At 41.2% G+C, this 19,027-nt stretch overlaps 1 protein-coding gene across 2 annotated transcripts in view; it reads right to left on the bottom strand.

Moving 5' to 3' along the window:
* COL14A1 (collagen type XIV alpha 1 chain) overlaps positions 1 to 19,027 on the bottom strand; it is a 217,171-nt gene that overhangs the window by 22,309 nt on the left and 175,835 nt on the right. For both annotated transcript variants that reach the window (XM_055314233.1, XM_055314231.1), the window contains exons 41-45: positions 16,209 to 16,262; positions 15,660 to 15,731; positions 6,472 to 6,507; positions 5,422 to 5,488; positions 2,327 to 2,515 (exon numbers count right to left, since the gene is read on the bottom strand). In XM_055314233.1, coding sequence (XP_055170208.1) covers positions 2,327 to 2,515; positions 5,422 to 5,488; positions 6,472 to 6,507; positions 15,660 to 15,731; positions 16,209 to 16,262 — 418 coding nt within the window. The remainder of the gene's footprint in view (positions 1 to 2,326; positions 2,516 to 5,421; positions 5,489 to 6,471; positions 6,508 to 15,659; positions 15,732 to 16,208; positions 16,263 to 19,027) is intronic.

The following is a 19,027-nucleotide window of genomic DNA, read 5'->3' as shown; positions in this document are numbered from 1 at the left end:
GGCCGAAGTGTTTTCAGGTTTAAAATTCAATTGTTTTGATTTAGTGGAAAGGTAGATATTTCTCTCTCAACACTTTCTGGGTATTTGGGCAATAAGATCAAACAAACTGTTCCTTGCAGTAACAAATCCCAATTGCAACAGGATTGAAATACTTTGCTAGGAATGAAAAGTCCCTTGGTGGGGTGCCTGGGTGGCTTAGCTGGTTAAGGTCTGCCTTCGGCTCAGGTCATGATCCCAGGGCCCTGGGATTGAGCCCCGCATCAGGCTCCCTGCTCAGCGGGGAGTCTGCTTCTCCCTCTCTGTCTTCCCCTCGCCCCTGTTTGTGCTTTCTCTCACTCTCTCTTTCAAATAAATAAATAAAATCTTCTTTTTTTTTTAAAGGAAAGTCCCTTGGGCCTTGATCTATAAACCCTAGCCTCAAGTCCAAAACCATTACTATCAATTGACGATGATCTAAAATCACTTTCCCTCATGCTCAAAGGGCATTTCTCACTTTTCTGTTGCAGTGTCATCCTCCATGTATCTGCAGGACAGGATTTCGCTTGGTCTACTACACTCTAGGAATACATGTACATCGATACAGAGGTACAAAAACTATATCGTAGAAATTCATTTCAAAAGTGGTCTAGGCCACTGTTTGAGAATTCCTGGAAGATTTTCCTCTGGTCTAAGCATTCAAGTCCTCTTCCAGAGCAGAAAAGGCTAGTCAGTCTGGCAAGAACAAGAACAGGACTTCCAAAAAGAACAAGCACAACTTGTGACTTGTGAACAGTGACTCAGGCACTGGCTCCGGACCTCCTGCATCACAGGTGATCCATCACCGACACCATCAGAGGGTGCCCAGCTGACAGAGGTGGCCACCTTCCCAGCTGCCACCTCATCCATGTGCTGTGTGGGAACTATGCGCTTCTCTACATCTGCTGATTTGGTGTCCTGGCACTAAAAACCTTCAGAAAAGGAAAACCAGACCCAAGCTGCCCATTACAGCAACAGCTACTGAATGAGGACTTATCATGTACTATACAATTCAGCCCTGATCTTGCTCTTGGCAACTAGGTGCCCATCTACACCTGGTTAGTGCGAAAATGGATGGGAAAGAAGGTCAATGCATCAGGTGTTCCCGGGGGGTGGAGTCACACTGTCGTCCAGGGCAATCAACAGAAACCTCATTCCTGAAACAGAAGTTCAGCTGAGCCTTGAGCTATGAGTAAGAACATATATAAGACAGGGAAGGCAAAGGACATTTCCGAAGTGAGGAACAATGTGTATGAAAGTGCAGAGGCAGAAATGCACATGGCCCATTGGCATGGATCGAGAGTGGGCACAAAGTACTAACTTTGTAATCTGCACTTTTACATCTCAAATGCTATAAAAGGAAAATATCCTACCCATCTCACCAAAGTTACAGGATTCACGGGGCAAACAGATAGGTTACCTTCCCCCAGATCTACATCCTATAAAATTGTATCCTAGAAAGTACTTTTAGCAGTTCTCCTTTTCCCCACCACTTTCTTTGTGGTTAATAGGTAACTCCAATTCCCCACATTTCTTTAAGTGGCTTCTAGAGTGGGAGATCTTGGTGAATTATAGAACTTGTTGAAATTCAATCAGCCTTATTATTGTATTATACAATGCTGCTAAGACCTATAGGGGAAAACAAGAGGCTGGGTAGATTATATAGACAGAAATATGATTTCTATTGTCAAGAAATTTTAGTAGGAAAGACAAAATGTTGGCCCACAAAACAATGAAATAAAATGCAACTTACAGGAAGATGAACCACAAACAGTATTTTCATTTGAAGTTTATAGCTGGCTACATAGGCATATGTAAATCATACGTCGATGTGACTCATGACTCACCTGAGGACTGCCACCAACTGTTGCCCACTATGGGCACTGCACAAAAAAAAGCACCGGATCTAGGAAGTGAGCTCTCCACTTACCATGACATATGTGTGATGCCACATCTGTCCAGAGGAGGGCAGCGTTTTCTAATTCTACCTCCTGGAAGGGGCACCTGTTCTTAATTTCTCCATCTGGAGGGGACATCTTTCTCTTACTAGCTCAAAACCTCGGAGAGGTGAATTGGGGGTCCTGATCCTTCTTTTTCATATGAGCAGATATGGCTCTTGATGAAATACTTTGTAGATTACTCAACTTGCTCAATCTTGGGGATAAATAAATAAGAAGCTAGAGAAGAGATGAGGTGGAGTCAATTCACATTCATTATTTTGGACTTCATCATTGTATGAGCACCCCTGTTGCACTGTGCTTCAGTGTATGCACCTCAGTGGTGTTCCAATGAGAGAAGTGGCTCAGCTCACCTCGTTCTCCTGGGGTCCCTGGAACGCCTGCATTTCCTGGAAAGCCTGGGGTCCCTGGGGGTCCTTGTTCACCAGGTGTTCCAGGTGAGCCTGGTCTGCCAGGTTCCCCAGGAGGCCCTTGGATGGTCCGAACTGATGAGGATTGGCTGGGAATCTGGTTGAGGATGGCCGTGTACCTGGCCATGTGACCTGAGACACAAAGGGCAAAGACATCCTTCATTGAACTGTCACACACAGAAAGGAAAGACTGGTGGTATTATTTGTCAAGGCTCCGGACAATTCTGTGAGACAACCACAAGACGAAAAGCACGCCCCTCTGAAATATGCTGATTTCCAACTTAAAAATTATTACATTTTACTTTGGATGATACGAACATCTGGATCGTATTCAAGTAGCATCTCAAGTGTTTGGAATGCTACAGCTCACATCAGCATCCCAGTAAACATCACTGGGCAGAAGTCATATATTTGATCTTTGCCCCCAACATTTATCTGATCCCTAAACCCTCACCGAGCTGCCCCTTTGCTCTATAACAACACCCCCTCCTCCAAAGTATTTGTCTTTTTTCCAACCCACAAACCCTGCTCCACCCTCTTGCTCACAAATCCCCAGACAAGTGTTTTGTTTCAACTAGACTCTTCGTTGCCAAGCCTTTTTTTGCAGGAACCTTTACTTGGGTCCCAGCTGCAGAAACTCCCACTAGCTTTATTTTTTTTTTTAAATCTGGCTTTTGCTCCTATAATCCCTTAACTCCGCTATGCCTGGAAGAATGTAGTTTAATAATCAGAAGTATAGACTGGTAAAGTGCTTGATAACATAATGCCTCAGTCTTCCGGCAACATTCGAAGATAAGATTTTCCCAGGTGAGTGGATTTTCTAGATGAAAGCCTATCCTCTTTCAAACATTCAAATCTAAATAAAGGGTTGTAACCATTTTTAGAGGGGATATTTCTAAAGTATATTCAATGCATTGTTGAGCACAGGACCATGATCGTAACTGATGGGGCATGTCCATGATTGTCCAAGTGGTGTGGATGTCCCTACATCTGCTTTTCCAGCTTCTTCCTTTGACAAGAGACTCTAAAGGAGAGTCATCACTTCTCTAGCTGTCATCACTTTGGTCTCACATAGTTTCCCATGTCACCTTTCCTAGAGTAATTCTTCCAATCAGGCTCTGGACTAAAAACCAGATAACTGAGCATGTGAAGAATTATTTGCTAACTGAGGAATCAAGTTCTGAGGAGAAACCTAAGTAATGGAATAAGGAGCCCAAAGGAACCTGAAGAAGCATGTGGGAAGATGGCTGAGGTGTCAGCAACAGCCCCTGGGCAGGTTGGGTTTTGCTCATAAAGTTGCGTGCAATCTTTTCTATTTCTTTTCTCCCAACTGCATCGACAGAAAGGGCCTCCCTATTCTCCAGGCTTATTTCAGCTTCCTTGCATCACTCCCTGCCGGTTTCCATGTCCTCGAACTCATTCATAAGAATCTGAAAATTCCAGAGGGGGGAAAAAAAACTCAATTTTGAACTCTCAATTTTTAGGGCATGTCTTAAATGATCATATGTTTATATAAGATTTTTATTCTACAGTGGACTATGACAGCAACTATTGTGAAATATCCCACATACTGTGGTCAGTGAGTCCTATCTGGATTTAACCCCTAGGCTTCCTTCAGATAATTCTCTGCTCATTTACACTGTATACTTGAAATGAGAAACCTACAGAATAATCCAAGGTGCAGGTGAGCTTTGGATGGGTTCCACTCAATGTTCAACTTAACTTTCATAATATATTGTGTTTTTAAAGATCTTGTTTTGGCATTAAACTTGAGTGGTTCCATTTAGAACTGGCAAATTCTCTTTCAGATACACATATTTAATTTGGGCAATATAACATAAATGAAATACAGTTAAGATATAGGGAGCATTACTGTTATGTTTGAAGATGATAGCTTGTACATGGTTTATACAAACAATTTATGTTTTAATGAAAATCCCCAAGCTAATGTTTACCTTCACTTGATGCCTTCCCAAAGATGAGACTGGGTTTATCTACTACAGATGGAATTTGGGAGCCAGCCAATGGGTCTTCTTGGACATTTATAGGACTTGCAGACATTCCTGGGTCAAAAAAATGTAACCTTCCAAAGCTAATGCAGCCACTCAGGTAATGGAGGTGGAGTAATATGTTATAAGTAGGAGGTCTGGTAACAGAGGTAGGCCAGAGATGGCTGGGTTTGAATATTTCATCTCTACGTGGCCTTAGATCTATCCATTGAACAAATTATTGACAAAGAAAGGCCCACACTAGGAACCCTCTGGTTAGATTATTGAGACAAAATGTCAGGGGGCCTGAGGAAAATGCAAAAATGGGGGGAGGGGGTATGCAAGTGAATGAACACAAACCAGTAATTGAAATAGTGTCCTGTTGGAAGGTTCAAGATTAAAATGAAGACATGGGGCAGGCATCATATACAGTGTGTTCTAGTGTAATTTTTGTCATGAAGCCCAAGTGTCATGTAAGATGTCATATAAGATGTAAGATGAAGGCTGCCCCTGTGTGTGTGCGTATGTATATGTGTGTGGGGGGTATTTTTGAGCATAAATGTTAAAGATCACATGAAGGACCTTGGGCTAACCAAAAGAAAAGGATAAAAAAAGCAAGTATTGATTTAAATCTAGTGAGTTGATATAAATCAACTCAATGACTCATCTTTCTGAAAGCAGCTTCTGATTCCTTCATCCGGCACCTATCAAGTGCTGAGAACTTGAGAAAACAAAAACAAAAAACAAAAAACTATCCATTTGAAGACAAGGAAAGAATAAAAAATCTGATCTGGGCAGTCAAATTAAATCTATATGAGCAAAAGGAAAGCTGTTGGACAGACGCCACAGAGGAAATTTGGTGTCTGTGACATCAATACAGGATCCTAGGGTGATCCGTAATGATCTCTTAAAGAGGTTAGTTAACCGTCATCTGTAAAGCTTGCCTATCTGCACCGAAACAAAGCTATAGCAGAGTTTTTGTGAGTCACCAACTTCTGGAAAAGGCAGATTCTCAATTGGACAAGTAACAGAGAACTGTAATACACTTACTCTGGATGAGCTGTTCGCACACCTGACGTGCCACTGCTCGCACCATGGCTTGAGACTGCAAGTCGCCCTGGATGGGAAAAAAAAAAAAATCTTTCTTACTCTCAGCCATGAGCCTAGCCATGTGGCAAGACTTCCAGGATGCAGATCTGACTTAACCCACTGTTCCCACCTGGCCTCTTTGGCTCGCACAACAGATAGGATTGGCCACCATGATACAGAGAAGGAGTCAGCAATTTGACACTCATGGTGCAAAGATCCTGGAAACCTTTGTTAAATGAAAAATCAAGTAAGTATTTCTGGTCCCAGATTCTAAAAAAGTTCATAGTTTTGAAATAAAACCCATATATATTTAGTACTTCATTTATAGCTCTTTAGAGCTTATAAAATATAACACTTTGTCAGCCAATGGCTTATTTGATATTGGCAACAACCCAAAGGAAAAATGTTAAACCCATTTTATAGATGAACAGAGTTAAAGATGTTGCCCCAGGTTTCACAGAGGTAAGTGCATGAGCCCAAAGTCACTGCTGTTTCTACTACCAGTGACAGCACAATTTCTCAAAAGAGAGAGAAGTCTCCTAAAATAAACTGATTTAAGTTCAACAGCCAGTTCTTTGACTCTACGCCTGCCATTGGGTGCCAATATCATCAGCCCATCAGGGAAAACACAAGCCCCATTCTGTTACTTGGCATTGTAGAGCTTTTATTTTTTGGAAGCCTTTTTATATCCATTATATGTCATCAAATCCACCTTAGAATTAGCTGAGTTTGATTCTCTCCATTTTATCCTTAGAGAAAGGGGCCCAAGGTCATCTAGCTGAATGGTAGCAGATATGCAACTAGAAACTAGGTCTCCTGACTCCTAGCCCATGGGGGCTAGTCCATCTGACAATGTGTTCACAGTCCAGTGAGTTGAGGAGAGGGAGGACACAGGGAATGGAATAAGAGCGATGAATAGTCATGACAATAAATGGTCATCCTGTGTCAGGCTAATGCAGTGACAGGTGTGCAGCCAGCTGTGCCTGGTAAACAGAGCCAGAAGATACTTACTCTTTCTCCTCGCTCTCCCTTTGCCCCAGGGATACCCTGCAAAAAAATTTAAATTGTCAAGTTACTTATTAACACTGTATTCAGCTGGGCATAATGAGAATGCATCTTTTCTAATTTTATTCAGATGTTTTCCTTAGCTCTAGAGATTCCGCAGCAAAAATAGATACATCATAGAAATAAACAGGGACGCCTGGGTGGCTTAGTGATAGAGAGTCTGCCTTCCGCTCAGGGCATGATCCCAGGGTCTGGAGATCGAGTCCCGCGTTGGGCTCCCTTCAAGGAGCCTGTTTGTCCCTCTGCCTGTGTCTCTGCCTCTGTGTCTCTCATGAATAAATAAATAAAATCTTTTTTAAAAAAAGAAGAAACAAACAGTAACCTGAAACTCCAACAAACAGAAGTACTTCTTTTAAACATCTTACTCCCCCAGCCTTTTAATACGCACAGTATTTTTTTAACACAAAATTGAGATCATGCAGCAATACTGCCTTGCGATCTCGTGTCACCAAATAGGTCATTCACATCTTTCCATTCTACACATCGCTCCATGAATTGTACTCTACTGATGCTTCATAATTTATTTTACAAGCCTCTGCTGAACAGCTACATTGCTTCCATTTTTAAAAGCATATCTCTCAAAAGAAGTAAATGATCTTCCATCCTCAGGGATCAGGTAAGACATGAGATTTGTGGAAGCCCATAACTGGACTCTGTTTTTCATCTGCGTCACAGCACACAGCTCCTTCTCCCTGATTCTTCCTGGTAACAATAACTCGTATTAACATGAATTCTAAGCTGAATTATTGTTTTGTTTTGTGGCCTAGCTACTCTTTGACCTGTAAGAATCTGTGTTATTATCATAAAAAAATTTTACCGAAAAAATAATGGAGTTTTCAAGCATTTCTGTAATGAAATTACACTAATAAGCAAAACGTGTGTGTTCAGAGCATTTTATTTTTTTGCTTCAACTCTGAAGCAATGTAATAGATACCCTGAACAGTATATTTACAGTCTCTACCAAAAGGATAGCGAATACCATTTACAGATGGAATTCACCCACATTGTCAGACTGTTCCCCATTGTTACAATAAATTCAACAGGTCCCAACCAAATTCCTTCTCCAGAATCTCTATTCAGTTAACAGTCACCCAAATTCAGAATTCTGGTTTCAGAAATTGGCTTTCTGGGAAAAACAGACACCCTGATTGCAGTGTTTGCTGCCATTGTAGGCATAAATCCATCTACCATGGTTGATTTCAAGCTACAAATGTGCTATCACTGAAGACAGGGTTGAGAAAAAAAGAGAAAGCACATAACCTACTCTCCTGAGCAGGTGCAAGCAGCTTGAGCCCAGTTCTGTTTTTTCTGCTCCCTTCCCTTGCATCTTGTGTATCTATTCAACACACACACACACACACACACACACACACACACACACACACTTTTTTGATTGCAATATCTCATAGCCATTCCTCCATTCCATGACCCAGGTGCTACCCTCACCATCTCAGACCAGGGCATTTGTAACTTCTTTCTAATGGACTGCCCTAACAAAGACTCTCCCCCACTAGTTTGTCCCCCACATAACCACAAGTCCTTCCTCAGATACCACCAGCATACAACTTAGAAAGCTCAGGGCCCACTGAGTGAAGGCAGCACTTCCTCTCTTCAGAGCCACTCAGTGATTCTCAGCCAGCCATGTGACAAAGTTGGATTTTCAATTCAAAGTCTTTTGTTATTTAGCTCCAACCTTCCTATCTTCTACTCCTCAAAATTACACATTTGAGTTCCCACAGATCTGATGTACTCAGGGTATGAAAACATTTGAAATGTGAGAAAACTGTTAAAAGTATTTATAACCATAAATCTTATAAATGAAGTATCAACAGTAGGAATATTCTAATGCAGTACTTAGTTCAAATATCCAGTCAAATGTCCAATGGCTACAAGCCAACTCATGAATTTCTCTTCTCTCTGTGTGGATGGTAGTAAGATCTCTAAAACTGGAAACCATAATTTACATGACTTTATATTCCTAAAACCACTTAGGCTGTTTCCCACATAAAAGAGTTACTCAAACATTCAACTAAGTCCAAAATTAAATGGAAATATTCATTATAAATCTAGGACTGCTGTCTACTTCCTGATGTTGAATTTCCTTTTGTTCTGTTAATAAAGTGAGAAGAAAGATATTAGTCAACTTCAACTAGAAGAATAAATCCACCCTTTAGTGTACCATAAGATAATTTTTCAAGATTACAAATGAGATCAATAATCAACAGAGCCCAAGAGAACTTTCTTGAAAAATACACATGCACGCATATACATAATAGTAGAATCTCAGTGCTGGGCATATACATGTTCACTCTAAATTCTTTCAATTTTGTTGGAAATTTTTCATTCTAATATTTTGGGGGAAAAGAGATGAGATAATATCTGTAAGCCACTTAGACTCTCTGGGCTTCTTTGTCAGATCAAACCATTCCATTAAATGGTCACTGGAGTCCCTTACAAGGCTAATGTGTTAGCATCTCATAATGTCAACATTATTTGGAACAAGGTAGCACAAGGAACAGAATTTAGGAAAAAAATAGAGCTGAGGAGAATCTCCCCTTTTGCCAGGGGTGAATCTCAAACTCTACAAAGAAAGTATATCCTCGCGGTAACCACTCTGAGCACATCAGTCAATCTGTATCTAGCTCACAAACTCCTGTCTCTCCCGTTCCTAGGATTGTACTTGGACCAGGGCAGGTGTTCAAGGAGACATCAACCACATGAATGAATGACTTAATTTTACTGCAAGTCTGGATGGCAGCCTCATTTCAACTGCCTGGATTGGAAAAAAAAAAAAAAAACAAAGAAAGAAGGAAGAAAGAAAGAAAAAGAAAGAAAGAAAGAAAGAAAGAAAGAAAGAAAGAAAGAAAGAAAGAAAATAAATTTAAGACATTCTCAGGTATTGAGCTTCTAGAGCATCAGAAAAATAGTTGATTTTGGAGCTCCTGAGTGGTTCGGTCGATTAAGTGTCTGCCTTTGACTAAGGTCATGATCCCAGGGGCCCAGGATAGAGCCCCACATTGGGCTGCCTACTCAGAGAAGAGTCTGCTTCTCCCTTCCTCTCTCCCTCTGCCTCTTACCCTGCTTGTGCTCATGCTCTCTCTCTAAAATAAGTAATATCTTTTCAAAAAAGAATTGATTCTATTAAAAAGTATCCAATTTCCTTTATAAAACTGTTTGCAAAAGTAAGATTTACAAGGCACCCTTCCCTCACAATTCTTTTGAAATATAGATATACCAGTGTCGTCCTCCTCCTTTCTTAGGCTCCACAAGGGGCCAAGTCCCTAGAAATGCAGTAATTTCCCCTTGAAGTTATAGCTGGAGAAAAGACCTATATATGTTACCATGAAATAAATCTTTAATGGAACCAGCTTTTCAAGCATTAGATGTAAAACAAAGCCCAAAAATCGGCAAACGAAAATAAGTAAACAGTCCACATTTTTAATATATTCAGAAAACATTTGTAAATACCAGCAGTTTAACAACTTAAGCTGCTTTTACCATGTTCCAAGCGTTGCTCTCAGTGTGTTAACCCATTTAACTCTACAACAGCCCTATATGATTGACTCCCTTATTTAATCCTTATAAGACTCCTATCAGATAAGAGTAATCTTAGAATAATCTAAGATAATAATAAGATAATAATATAATCTAATTTATTCTTTGTGACAATGCTAGATGTTATTTCCACCTACACATCAGAAAAGTGATTCACGAAGAGGTTAAATAACTTGCCCGTGGTCACACAGCAAGAAAATGCAAAATCTACGATGAGAACACAATCTGCTGGGCTCCAAAGTCCACTCTTTCCCCAGCAAAGTGTGCTTTTAGCAAAGTGAACGAGAACACTATTCAATAATTCTGCCGATATCTTCAATTCCATTTCCTAGTTAAACAATAATAAAAAGGCAATCACAAGTCCCTCCAACCTAACCCAGGCAACCCAGAACTTGGTGTTAACCTGACACATTTCTTGAAAACCATTTGACCTTAATAAAAATATTTTTATTTCTGAACCAACACACTATTTGACGTCTCCATTGCTAGCTATTATTAAATTGGCCTCCTTGAAACATTTAAGACTTAGAAAAAGAAATTAAAGGGTGAACCCAAGTGATAATGAAAAGCACAAAGCAGCAGCCCCTTCTGGTACATAGGGATGGGTATGTTTAATCTGGCCTGAAATTCCAAAACTCAGCCTCACGATGCTGGTTATTAACTAGCTACAGGGCACAGCAAGGCAGTCTCAGTGAAAGATCCATTTAATAGAATATCTGTATGGCAAGAAGTTATTTTTTATTTCAATGTCTCTGACATCCTGCCTTTGATTTTTGCAAAGTAAAACAAAAACAAAATAAAAATTCCTGAGCAAAGGAAGGTCTATAGCTGCACCAAAGTATGCTTTGAGGGAAAAACATATATTCCTTATAAACGTAGGCAAGAAAAAGTGGCACATTTTCCTATAATTTCAGGAACCCTTGAAATGTAAAGAAAAGAAACTACAGTCACTACATTCATAGATTCATGGGATTTTAGTGCTTAAGAAAGAGGAATGATCTCAGTATGGTCCAAGTCACCCATCTTAAAGATGACTGTTAACACAAATCAAAACATCCTAGCTTGGCTCTAAAGGTCTTCCATGGTCTAAGCAGCAATCTCTAAGAATAATCTTCTAGTACTCCTCTGCACATCAGCCTACCTAGACTAGAATGCAAACATAGTTTCATTCTTTCTTTCTTTCTTTTTTTTTTTTTAACAAAGGCCTATGAAGAACAAAGACCTAACAAAAACCCTATTAAGAATATGAAACTGGGCTGGAATCTAGGAATAAAAATGTGAGTACATGGAGTCTGATGACATTTCTGCCCTTGAGGGATGGATCATTTCAGGGGAGGGCTGGATGTGGACCATTTAAATGCAGTGTCTCTGCCTGAGGAGGTGAGGGAGGCCTCACACAGGAAGTGCACAGTTTTAAAAAGAATCTAACCAGAAGCAGCCCGGGTGGAGAAAGGAGGAGAAAACAGCTCAGACAACTGGAAGAGTTTCCCAAAGACTAAACCAGTGTGAAACAGTATGGCATGTGTTGGCAGAGTTCTACATAGTTCTGGGTGATTCAACTCCAAATGAAAAGATGGTGGGAGGTCAGCTGGAAGGCAAAGGAAGGAACCATCAGGAAGGGCCATGTCTACCTGGTTGAATATTTGGGACCCATCCTCTGGTTACAGGGATCCAGTGAGGCGACTCAAGCCAGGGAAGGACACACCAAAGATGTGCTAGAAGGCTCACTCAGCAGCTGGGGATTGACAAGACCAGGGCTGGAGCAGAGGCAAGGGGGGAGGTTAGAGCTTCCTGTGATAAACTCTGTGAGAAACGAAGAGGGTATGGAATAAAATTGTGGCAGCAGCCATGAAGTAAGAGAAAGAGTTGAAAAATACTAAATCATATAAAAGATGGGATGGGGTGCCTTGTGTTTGCTTTATGTCTTACCACAGTCCCCATCAATGCCATCTTCCTGTCTTTGTGGGCGGCAATCACGTCCACCTTTCAAGATCCGAGTGAAATACTGCCTCATTCAGGAGCTATTTTCCCCATTCCATCAGCTCAGGGCATACCTGTTTATCCTTCCCTGTCTCTCAATGGGGCTTTCATAGCAATTTTGTTGTCTTTCCCTCAAGGCACTTCTCACTTCCTGCCTTTTATTATACCTACTTGTATAAGAAACATCATTCCCTCTAGATCTTCCATGGATGTTGGAAAAATATTTTGGTTATCTTTGGCACCCCATGTATCTTGCACACATTGTGGCTACCCAGTGAATATTTTTAAATGAATGAATCAGGAAACTGGCGTTCTGAGAGCCTAGATTAATTGCTTAAGCGATGTGGCTTGCACAGCTAGTTAAGGTCATGGCAGGGCCACATCTAGAACCTGGGCAGCTCTTTAAATGATGCAGTGGACCTAACCACCTGTACTGATTTCAAGCTAAACTCATGGCCCCTCTGACATGTGCCTCATCACCCTCTGCTCCACTGCGGCAGAGGCACCACATCTCAGCCTAGTCTCCAATCTCAGGGAGGAATTAGGACTGCAGCAGCAGCAGTGCATGTTCCACCCATCCTTGCAAGTCGGTGGCTATGGCAGAGTGCACGAAAGCACACGTTCCTGGCACCAACCTAGGAAACACGTTGCTATTTTCAGTGGAGCAGTCTGCCTTTCTTGGTCCCTTTCCCTCCTGCCTTCCTAGACAGACATCCATGGGAAATCAATCAAGGCCTTAACACCACGACAACGAGCCTGCTTTACTAGTCACGCCAGTCTGGCAGCCAGCAGGCATCTGGCTGCTTACACCCCAAAGCACAAGGAAAAGTCTGGGCTGGACAGTTTAGAGAACAACTGGCTTTTGAGAGGAAACCCAAACCCTACTACTGTGGCAACCCCACCCAGGGCCTATACACTAAATGGCTTCTGTCTCTGATAAAAATGCCAGTGGCATGGGCCCCTGTGCTACCATCAAGGGCCCTTTTCCATTGATTTACAATAATTGAAGATAGTATTAACGAGTGTTTTATTTGTGGGGGAAAAAGTTGATTGACATTTCTGTATGCCCCATATTGAGAGTCTATTCTGGAGCTACAACAGACCAGTGGATGAACAGGGTGGGGTTCTACTTAACCTAATATATTCTCCACCCCTCGTATGCCCCACTTTCTTCTCCTTAGGACCTCAGCCAGCTCTTCTTTCTCATTCCATTCCTCATGGATCAGGATCAACCCAGCTTGGGTTAAGGGAAACTAGTTCTAGGAGGTGTCGGCAAGAGTGCAAGGAATGAAAGAGCAGCTGATGCACACATACGGTAGACAATGGCCTCATCAAATTAAAGCAGCTTTTTGTTTTTTCTCATTTCACTTCAGGACACCTCAAAGCTTTTGGTGTCCTAAAAATCTCATGGCTTTCTGAGAAACAGATTGTGTATGCATGGCCTCAGACACTGCTTTAACCAGCATCTCTTGCTCTCTGAGCCCTGTTGAAATATTCTGGAACTCTCGTTGCCAGGAGCACATTTTGGGAAGTTGACTGAAGCCTCATAGCAGAGATAAGGTTTTCAGATGTCTTTTCTGGCAAGAAATAGCCTGGAACCAAAGGAATAGAAAAGTTTGCAATGAAAGAATGGCAAAGACAGGAGTGTGTGTGTGTGTGTGTGTGTGTGTGTGTGCATGTGTACATGCATGTTTGCTTGCATAGATTACATGTGTGAGCATAGAATATGTTTCCATGTCTGTGACCATTCTTAGTAATATTATTGTGGGTTAAAAAAATTATGTGTGAAGATAAAGCAATCAAATTTTTTCTGTGACCCATTATCAGCTGGATTTAAAAAGAGGAGATATAGAAGTATTTTTGAGCAATGACATTGTATTTGGAACAAGTCTATCACTATATGAAGTGGCTGCTGAGGAGACCATTCATTCCGGTGTGTAAATAGGGACATGCTTGCTAAAATCTGGAGGCATTCTTTTCTGTTCATATTTTGGGAAAGGACTCTGTGGATGAAATTTTATTGAAATGAGTTTTGAGAATAAAAAGTAATATGGCTCTCTGGGTAGCGAGAGGGAGAGAGGGGTCTTTCCAAATGAAAACCAATGTTTCTGTTATGTTTTGTTCACTCTGGTAGGCAGAAAAAGCAACCCCCCTCAAAGTGTCCGTGCCCGAATCCCCAGAACCTGTGAACATATTACCTTATGCAGCAAAAGGGATTTTGCAGATGTGACTTAGTCAAGCATCTCCAGGTTACCTAGGGACACTATCTAAGATTATCCAGTGGCCCAGATACAATGATATAGGTCCGTAAAGCAAAGAACCTTTCTGGACCGTGTTCAGAGGGAAATGTGATTATGGAAGAATGTTCAGAGAGATGAAACGCTGCTGGCTTTGAAGATGGAAGTAGGCCACAAGCCAAGGAATGTGGGAAGTCTTTGGATGCTAGAAAAGACAACGAAATAGATTCTCCGCTACAAGTTCCAGAAGGGAAATGCCAGCACCTTGATTTTAACCCAGTGACTTATGATCTGCAGAACTATAAGTTAATAAATTTGTGTAATCTTAAGCCACCAAAATTGCAGAATTGTGTTATGGCAGCCATAGAAATTCAACTCATTAACCTCTCCTACCCTCACCCTTCAAATTTCCCTCATGCACTAATTCTTCACCTGTTTGCAGTAGTACATACATTTACACATCTCCAATTACTTTAGTTTATGGATACAGACCCAGTATATCACAGATAATGTCAGAATGCTCCTGCACCTAGGAGAAACCATTTGAAAGTTACAGGAGATAACAGATGTGGCTTTGGAGGCATTTAATGCAACCACCTCAACTTACAGATGAGGAAACCAACCCAGATGTGCTCATTTCTTTCCCTACCCCTCCCAATGATCACAGTTAAACACCCTAAGAGATTAGAGGCACAAAATTAGTCTCATTCACCTGGTTTCACTTACATTTACTTGCTTATATTGTTTTTTTTTAAATTTATTTACTTGACAGAGAGAGAGTACAAGCAAGGGGAGAAGTAGGGGCAAAGGGAGAAGCAGGCTACCCACTGAGCAGGGAACCAGATGTGGGGCCTGATCCCACTACCCTGAGACCACGACCTGAACTGAAGGCAGACACTTGACCAACTGAGCCATCCAGGTGTCCCTAAGTGTGTGTTTTGATGGGAAATCTTGTCTTTCTCATAGAACTTAGAAAAATCTACTCCCATTCTTACTAATTCTTGAATTTCTCAGCTTTGTATTTTTTTTTTTTAAACCCAGGAGACAGGACTAGTTAACACATAGCTGTTATACCCAAACCCTGTAAAGATAACATTGAATTTACTTAGGCAAATACAGAATAGCAAACAATGGAAATATATATAAGCAGAAGCATAGCTGATTATTCTCTCTTGGGGCCATCTGTCTCTAGCCATGATATATGCACAGTCTGATCTTAATCTTTCCCCCAGGAGCTTCTCTGGTTTCCTTTATGGATGCCACAGAATCCGGTCCTGAATAAACATTTTTGTCTAACAGAGATGCTGGTAAATTGAAACACATAAACATGCCAAGGTTGACTGGCTACTGCTGCATACTCACAGGTGGCCCCAGGGCACCTTGAGGTCCCATGCTTCCTGTGATCCCTGGGACTCCAGGGGCTCCGGGAATCCCCTAAATGGAGAGACAGGAAAATGGAACAAAGGTGAGGACTCACACATTCTTATTGAAGACAGCCAATTCTCAAGAAGGAGTAACACACACAGTGATAGCTTCCCTCCCCCTCAGCACCAAGACTAGGATCCACAGCTCATTCCTGTTCCCAACTTCCAAAAAAGTAGGGGAGACATTTTTTAGGATTCACATATCAGTCAGGTGCAGTTCTTTCAAATGCAAGACTTACCTAGGTTCAACAAAAACAAAATCAATGCAGGGGATTGAATGGACAAAGTGGCTCTGATAGAATGATCAAGCCACATGGATATATTAGGGAGAGCTCAGCATCAAAGAGTGAGTTGTTACCCTACAGCAAAGATGGCTGCCAAAAAAAAGATGGCTGCCAAAGTGAAAAGTTGAGCAAACAAAAATTTCTCAAAAAAAATGAAATGCTTTAAGGCAGAGCACATCCTAGTAGTCTGTGGAAATACTTACAATTGGCCCTGGTGGTCCTGGAGGGCCAGAGGACCCGTCCTTTCCAGGAAAGCCCTGGAGAAAAGAAATACAATGTGTCAACTATGTAGTTGCTTGATATGGTTTTCAGAATAGATGTACCTAATCCCGTTTAATATTTAGAGGGCAAGTCCTGTTGCTTGCTCTGGACTTCTAAGGATTCACTGCTTTTAAACCCTTCACGAGAATTGCTCTTGGCAAGACTTTTGTGTCTGTTGGCTCCTTGAAATTGTCCAGCACAAAAATTTTAGGTCTAAGATATGCTACTTAAAAACTAAACAGGAACTTGTTTCCAGAAAGTGGTTTTTATTAAAACAAGTATAACAAATGAAAAAGAAGATGAAGTCTCAGTAATTAATCAGAAAAAAAGATGAGTTAGTGTCTTTTATGACCTGGAGTCAGAGAGAGTTTGAGACAAAGACTACTATCAAAGAAATCTGCATTACAAATTACTACAAGATCTGAAACTGCAACTCTTCAGGAGCAGCCTGCAGAAGAATTGGGCAGGGGGGATTTCCTGTTGCAATGATAGTTTTGACTCCACGGCAAGCTTGTTCAATATATGTCGTCACGGGCTTAGAAATGAGTAGATGTTGGCTTCCCATTCCATGTTGGAAGTGTTTAAGGCAGAAAGCAAATTCTGTTCTTTCTAAAAAATATATTCCTAAATTTTTGAATGTGGGTACGTGTGTGGTAGTTTTATGTGAAGAATATAAGGGCTTGGATGAGTTACCCTTAAATGCTTATAGTTCTTAATTGTGGATGCTGGTCTTTCCAATGCAGTTAAAAATAAGAAAGAGGTTCTTCAATCTCAATTTTGTAATAAGTTAATAAAATATTGATCAAAACATCATCTTCTACTACTTAGAGAAGTAAACTTTTTGTCTTGAGCTTTGTCTCTTTTTGGAATAATCCATTTCCATCTCAAACCAAATCAAAGCAAACTCTCTTTGCTCACTTGCTGTCTCTTCCAATTCCCCTTCTGAAATTAGTGCCAGTTTTCCAGTGAGCTGTTTTTTCCACCTGTCTTGTCCATGAAAATCATCTTCTTATAGCTCCCTGTCCACATTCAGATTATCTCTCCCTACCTCAAGGTATCAAATGAAAGGGTAAAGATGAGGCTAGAAGAAAGGAAATTGTTTGTGAACAGGGAGGAAAGGAACCAAAGGGGAGTGTGAAGAGGTGTGGGACAAGTGTGTAGGAAAAGCGATGGGCAGCAAGGTCTTCATGCTGTTAATACTGGCAAGTCTGAAAACCAGATAAGGCTGACAATTCTAGATCTCACCAACTTCATGATTTTCCTTTTCTGCCCTGGGCACAGCGTGAGGCAAAATTCCCAGCCTCCTGTTCCAGCAATCATCTTGGAGCCACAGGGCTGAATTCTGGCCAATGGAAAGGGGCCAGTTCCAGTTCTGGCTTATGAAAATTTCCTGTGGGTAATCCTCCACTTTCTTTTCCCCTTTTGTAGCAACTTCAGAGCCCATGAGTTGAAGATGGAAGTCTTCCAAAACAAAGAGCCTGTAAGTTCCTAAATGACCATAGGAGCAGAGACTAGACCTCCCCACTCCTCTGTCTATGCTGTTGACAGCACTGGGTTGTGAATCAAAGATAGACTTTATTTTATTTTACTGCATGAAACCACTGAGACTTTAGGGTTGTTACAGCAGTTGTACTATACTAATATACAAGCTAGTTGTTTGTGTGTGTGTGTGTGTGTGTGTTTTACTACCACTTCTCTTTTTCCATTTCAGATACTCAGTCAAAAATATTAAGTCAGGGGGCACTGGCTGGTTCAGTCAGTACAGCATGTGACTCTTGATCTTGGGGTCATGAGTTCAAGCCCCACACCGGGCTTAGAGCTTACTTTAAAAAAATTAAGTCAGAAGGCTGCAGTAATAGACCTTGATACAGATTGAGTTACATGCACACACACATACACACACATATTTTTTTGGATTTGCTAAGCAAAAGGCAAAAATTAATGCTGACATAGACTGAAAGAAATTATTTTGCACGTTGTTTAAATACAGCATATCGGAAGAGGGCATAAAAAGTTAGAATATGTGAGACATGAACAGGACCTGAGAATTCCTCCAGTTCAATCCCTTCCCCTTATAAGTGAGAAAACTTGGAGCCAAGAGAGGTAAGGGGACCTTACAATTAAAAAAAAAGGAATTAAAAAATTTTTTTAAAGGAATTCAGCAATTTATCCTTTCCTCAATAAAATTCACATACGAAAAAATGGACTCTGGGCACATATTCAATCATTTACAGAGGTGTTTTAAAAAGGACAATTTTTTTTCTTCCTGCCTTAAAACTTTTCCAGCAGTGGATGGGAAGCACACATGCACCCATGTGTAGCCCACACAGGACACACAGCCAGCACGATGCCCAGCAATCGGCACTGCAGCGCTGCTGACCAGGCCTTCCCCCAAACCCAGGGGCAATTTGATTCACAGAGGGAGGCAAGCCAGGGCCTGTTCTCTTAAAAGAAAACTGTAGAAGGAAGATCTGCAGGAAATAACACATTCACACCCCCTCCCAATCATGTGGAAGGAGATGGAAAAGCAGAGATCTGTCTGTGCTCCTTCACGGAGCACTAAAGGATGTTCTTGTGAACTCTTCTGAGGTCGCCTGATTTCTAGACTCCACATGTGACTCAGCTGGAAGGGAAGACGGTGACATGTTCTTATATAACAGGAACTAAGTTTGGCGGAGTAAGGGTTAGCTTTAGTGTGATCAAGAGGATACTAGGCTCTATGTGTGTTCACTTTGTGTTCTTGAACCTACCAGAAGCTGAG

The sequence above is a fragment of the Nyctereutes procyonoides genome, unplaced genomic scaffold (assembly GCF_905146905.1).
Source record: "Nyctereutes procyonoides isolate TBG_1078 unplaced genomic scaffold, NYPRO_anot_genome, whole genome shotgun sequence".
NCBI classification, from domain to species: domain Eukaryota; kingdom Metazoa; phylum Chordata; class Mammalia; order Carnivora; family Canidae; genus Nyctereutes; species Nyctereutes procyonoides.
The sequence above is the reverse complement of the archived record's forward strand: the minus strand, read 5'-3'. Positions and strand labels throughout refer to the sequence as shown.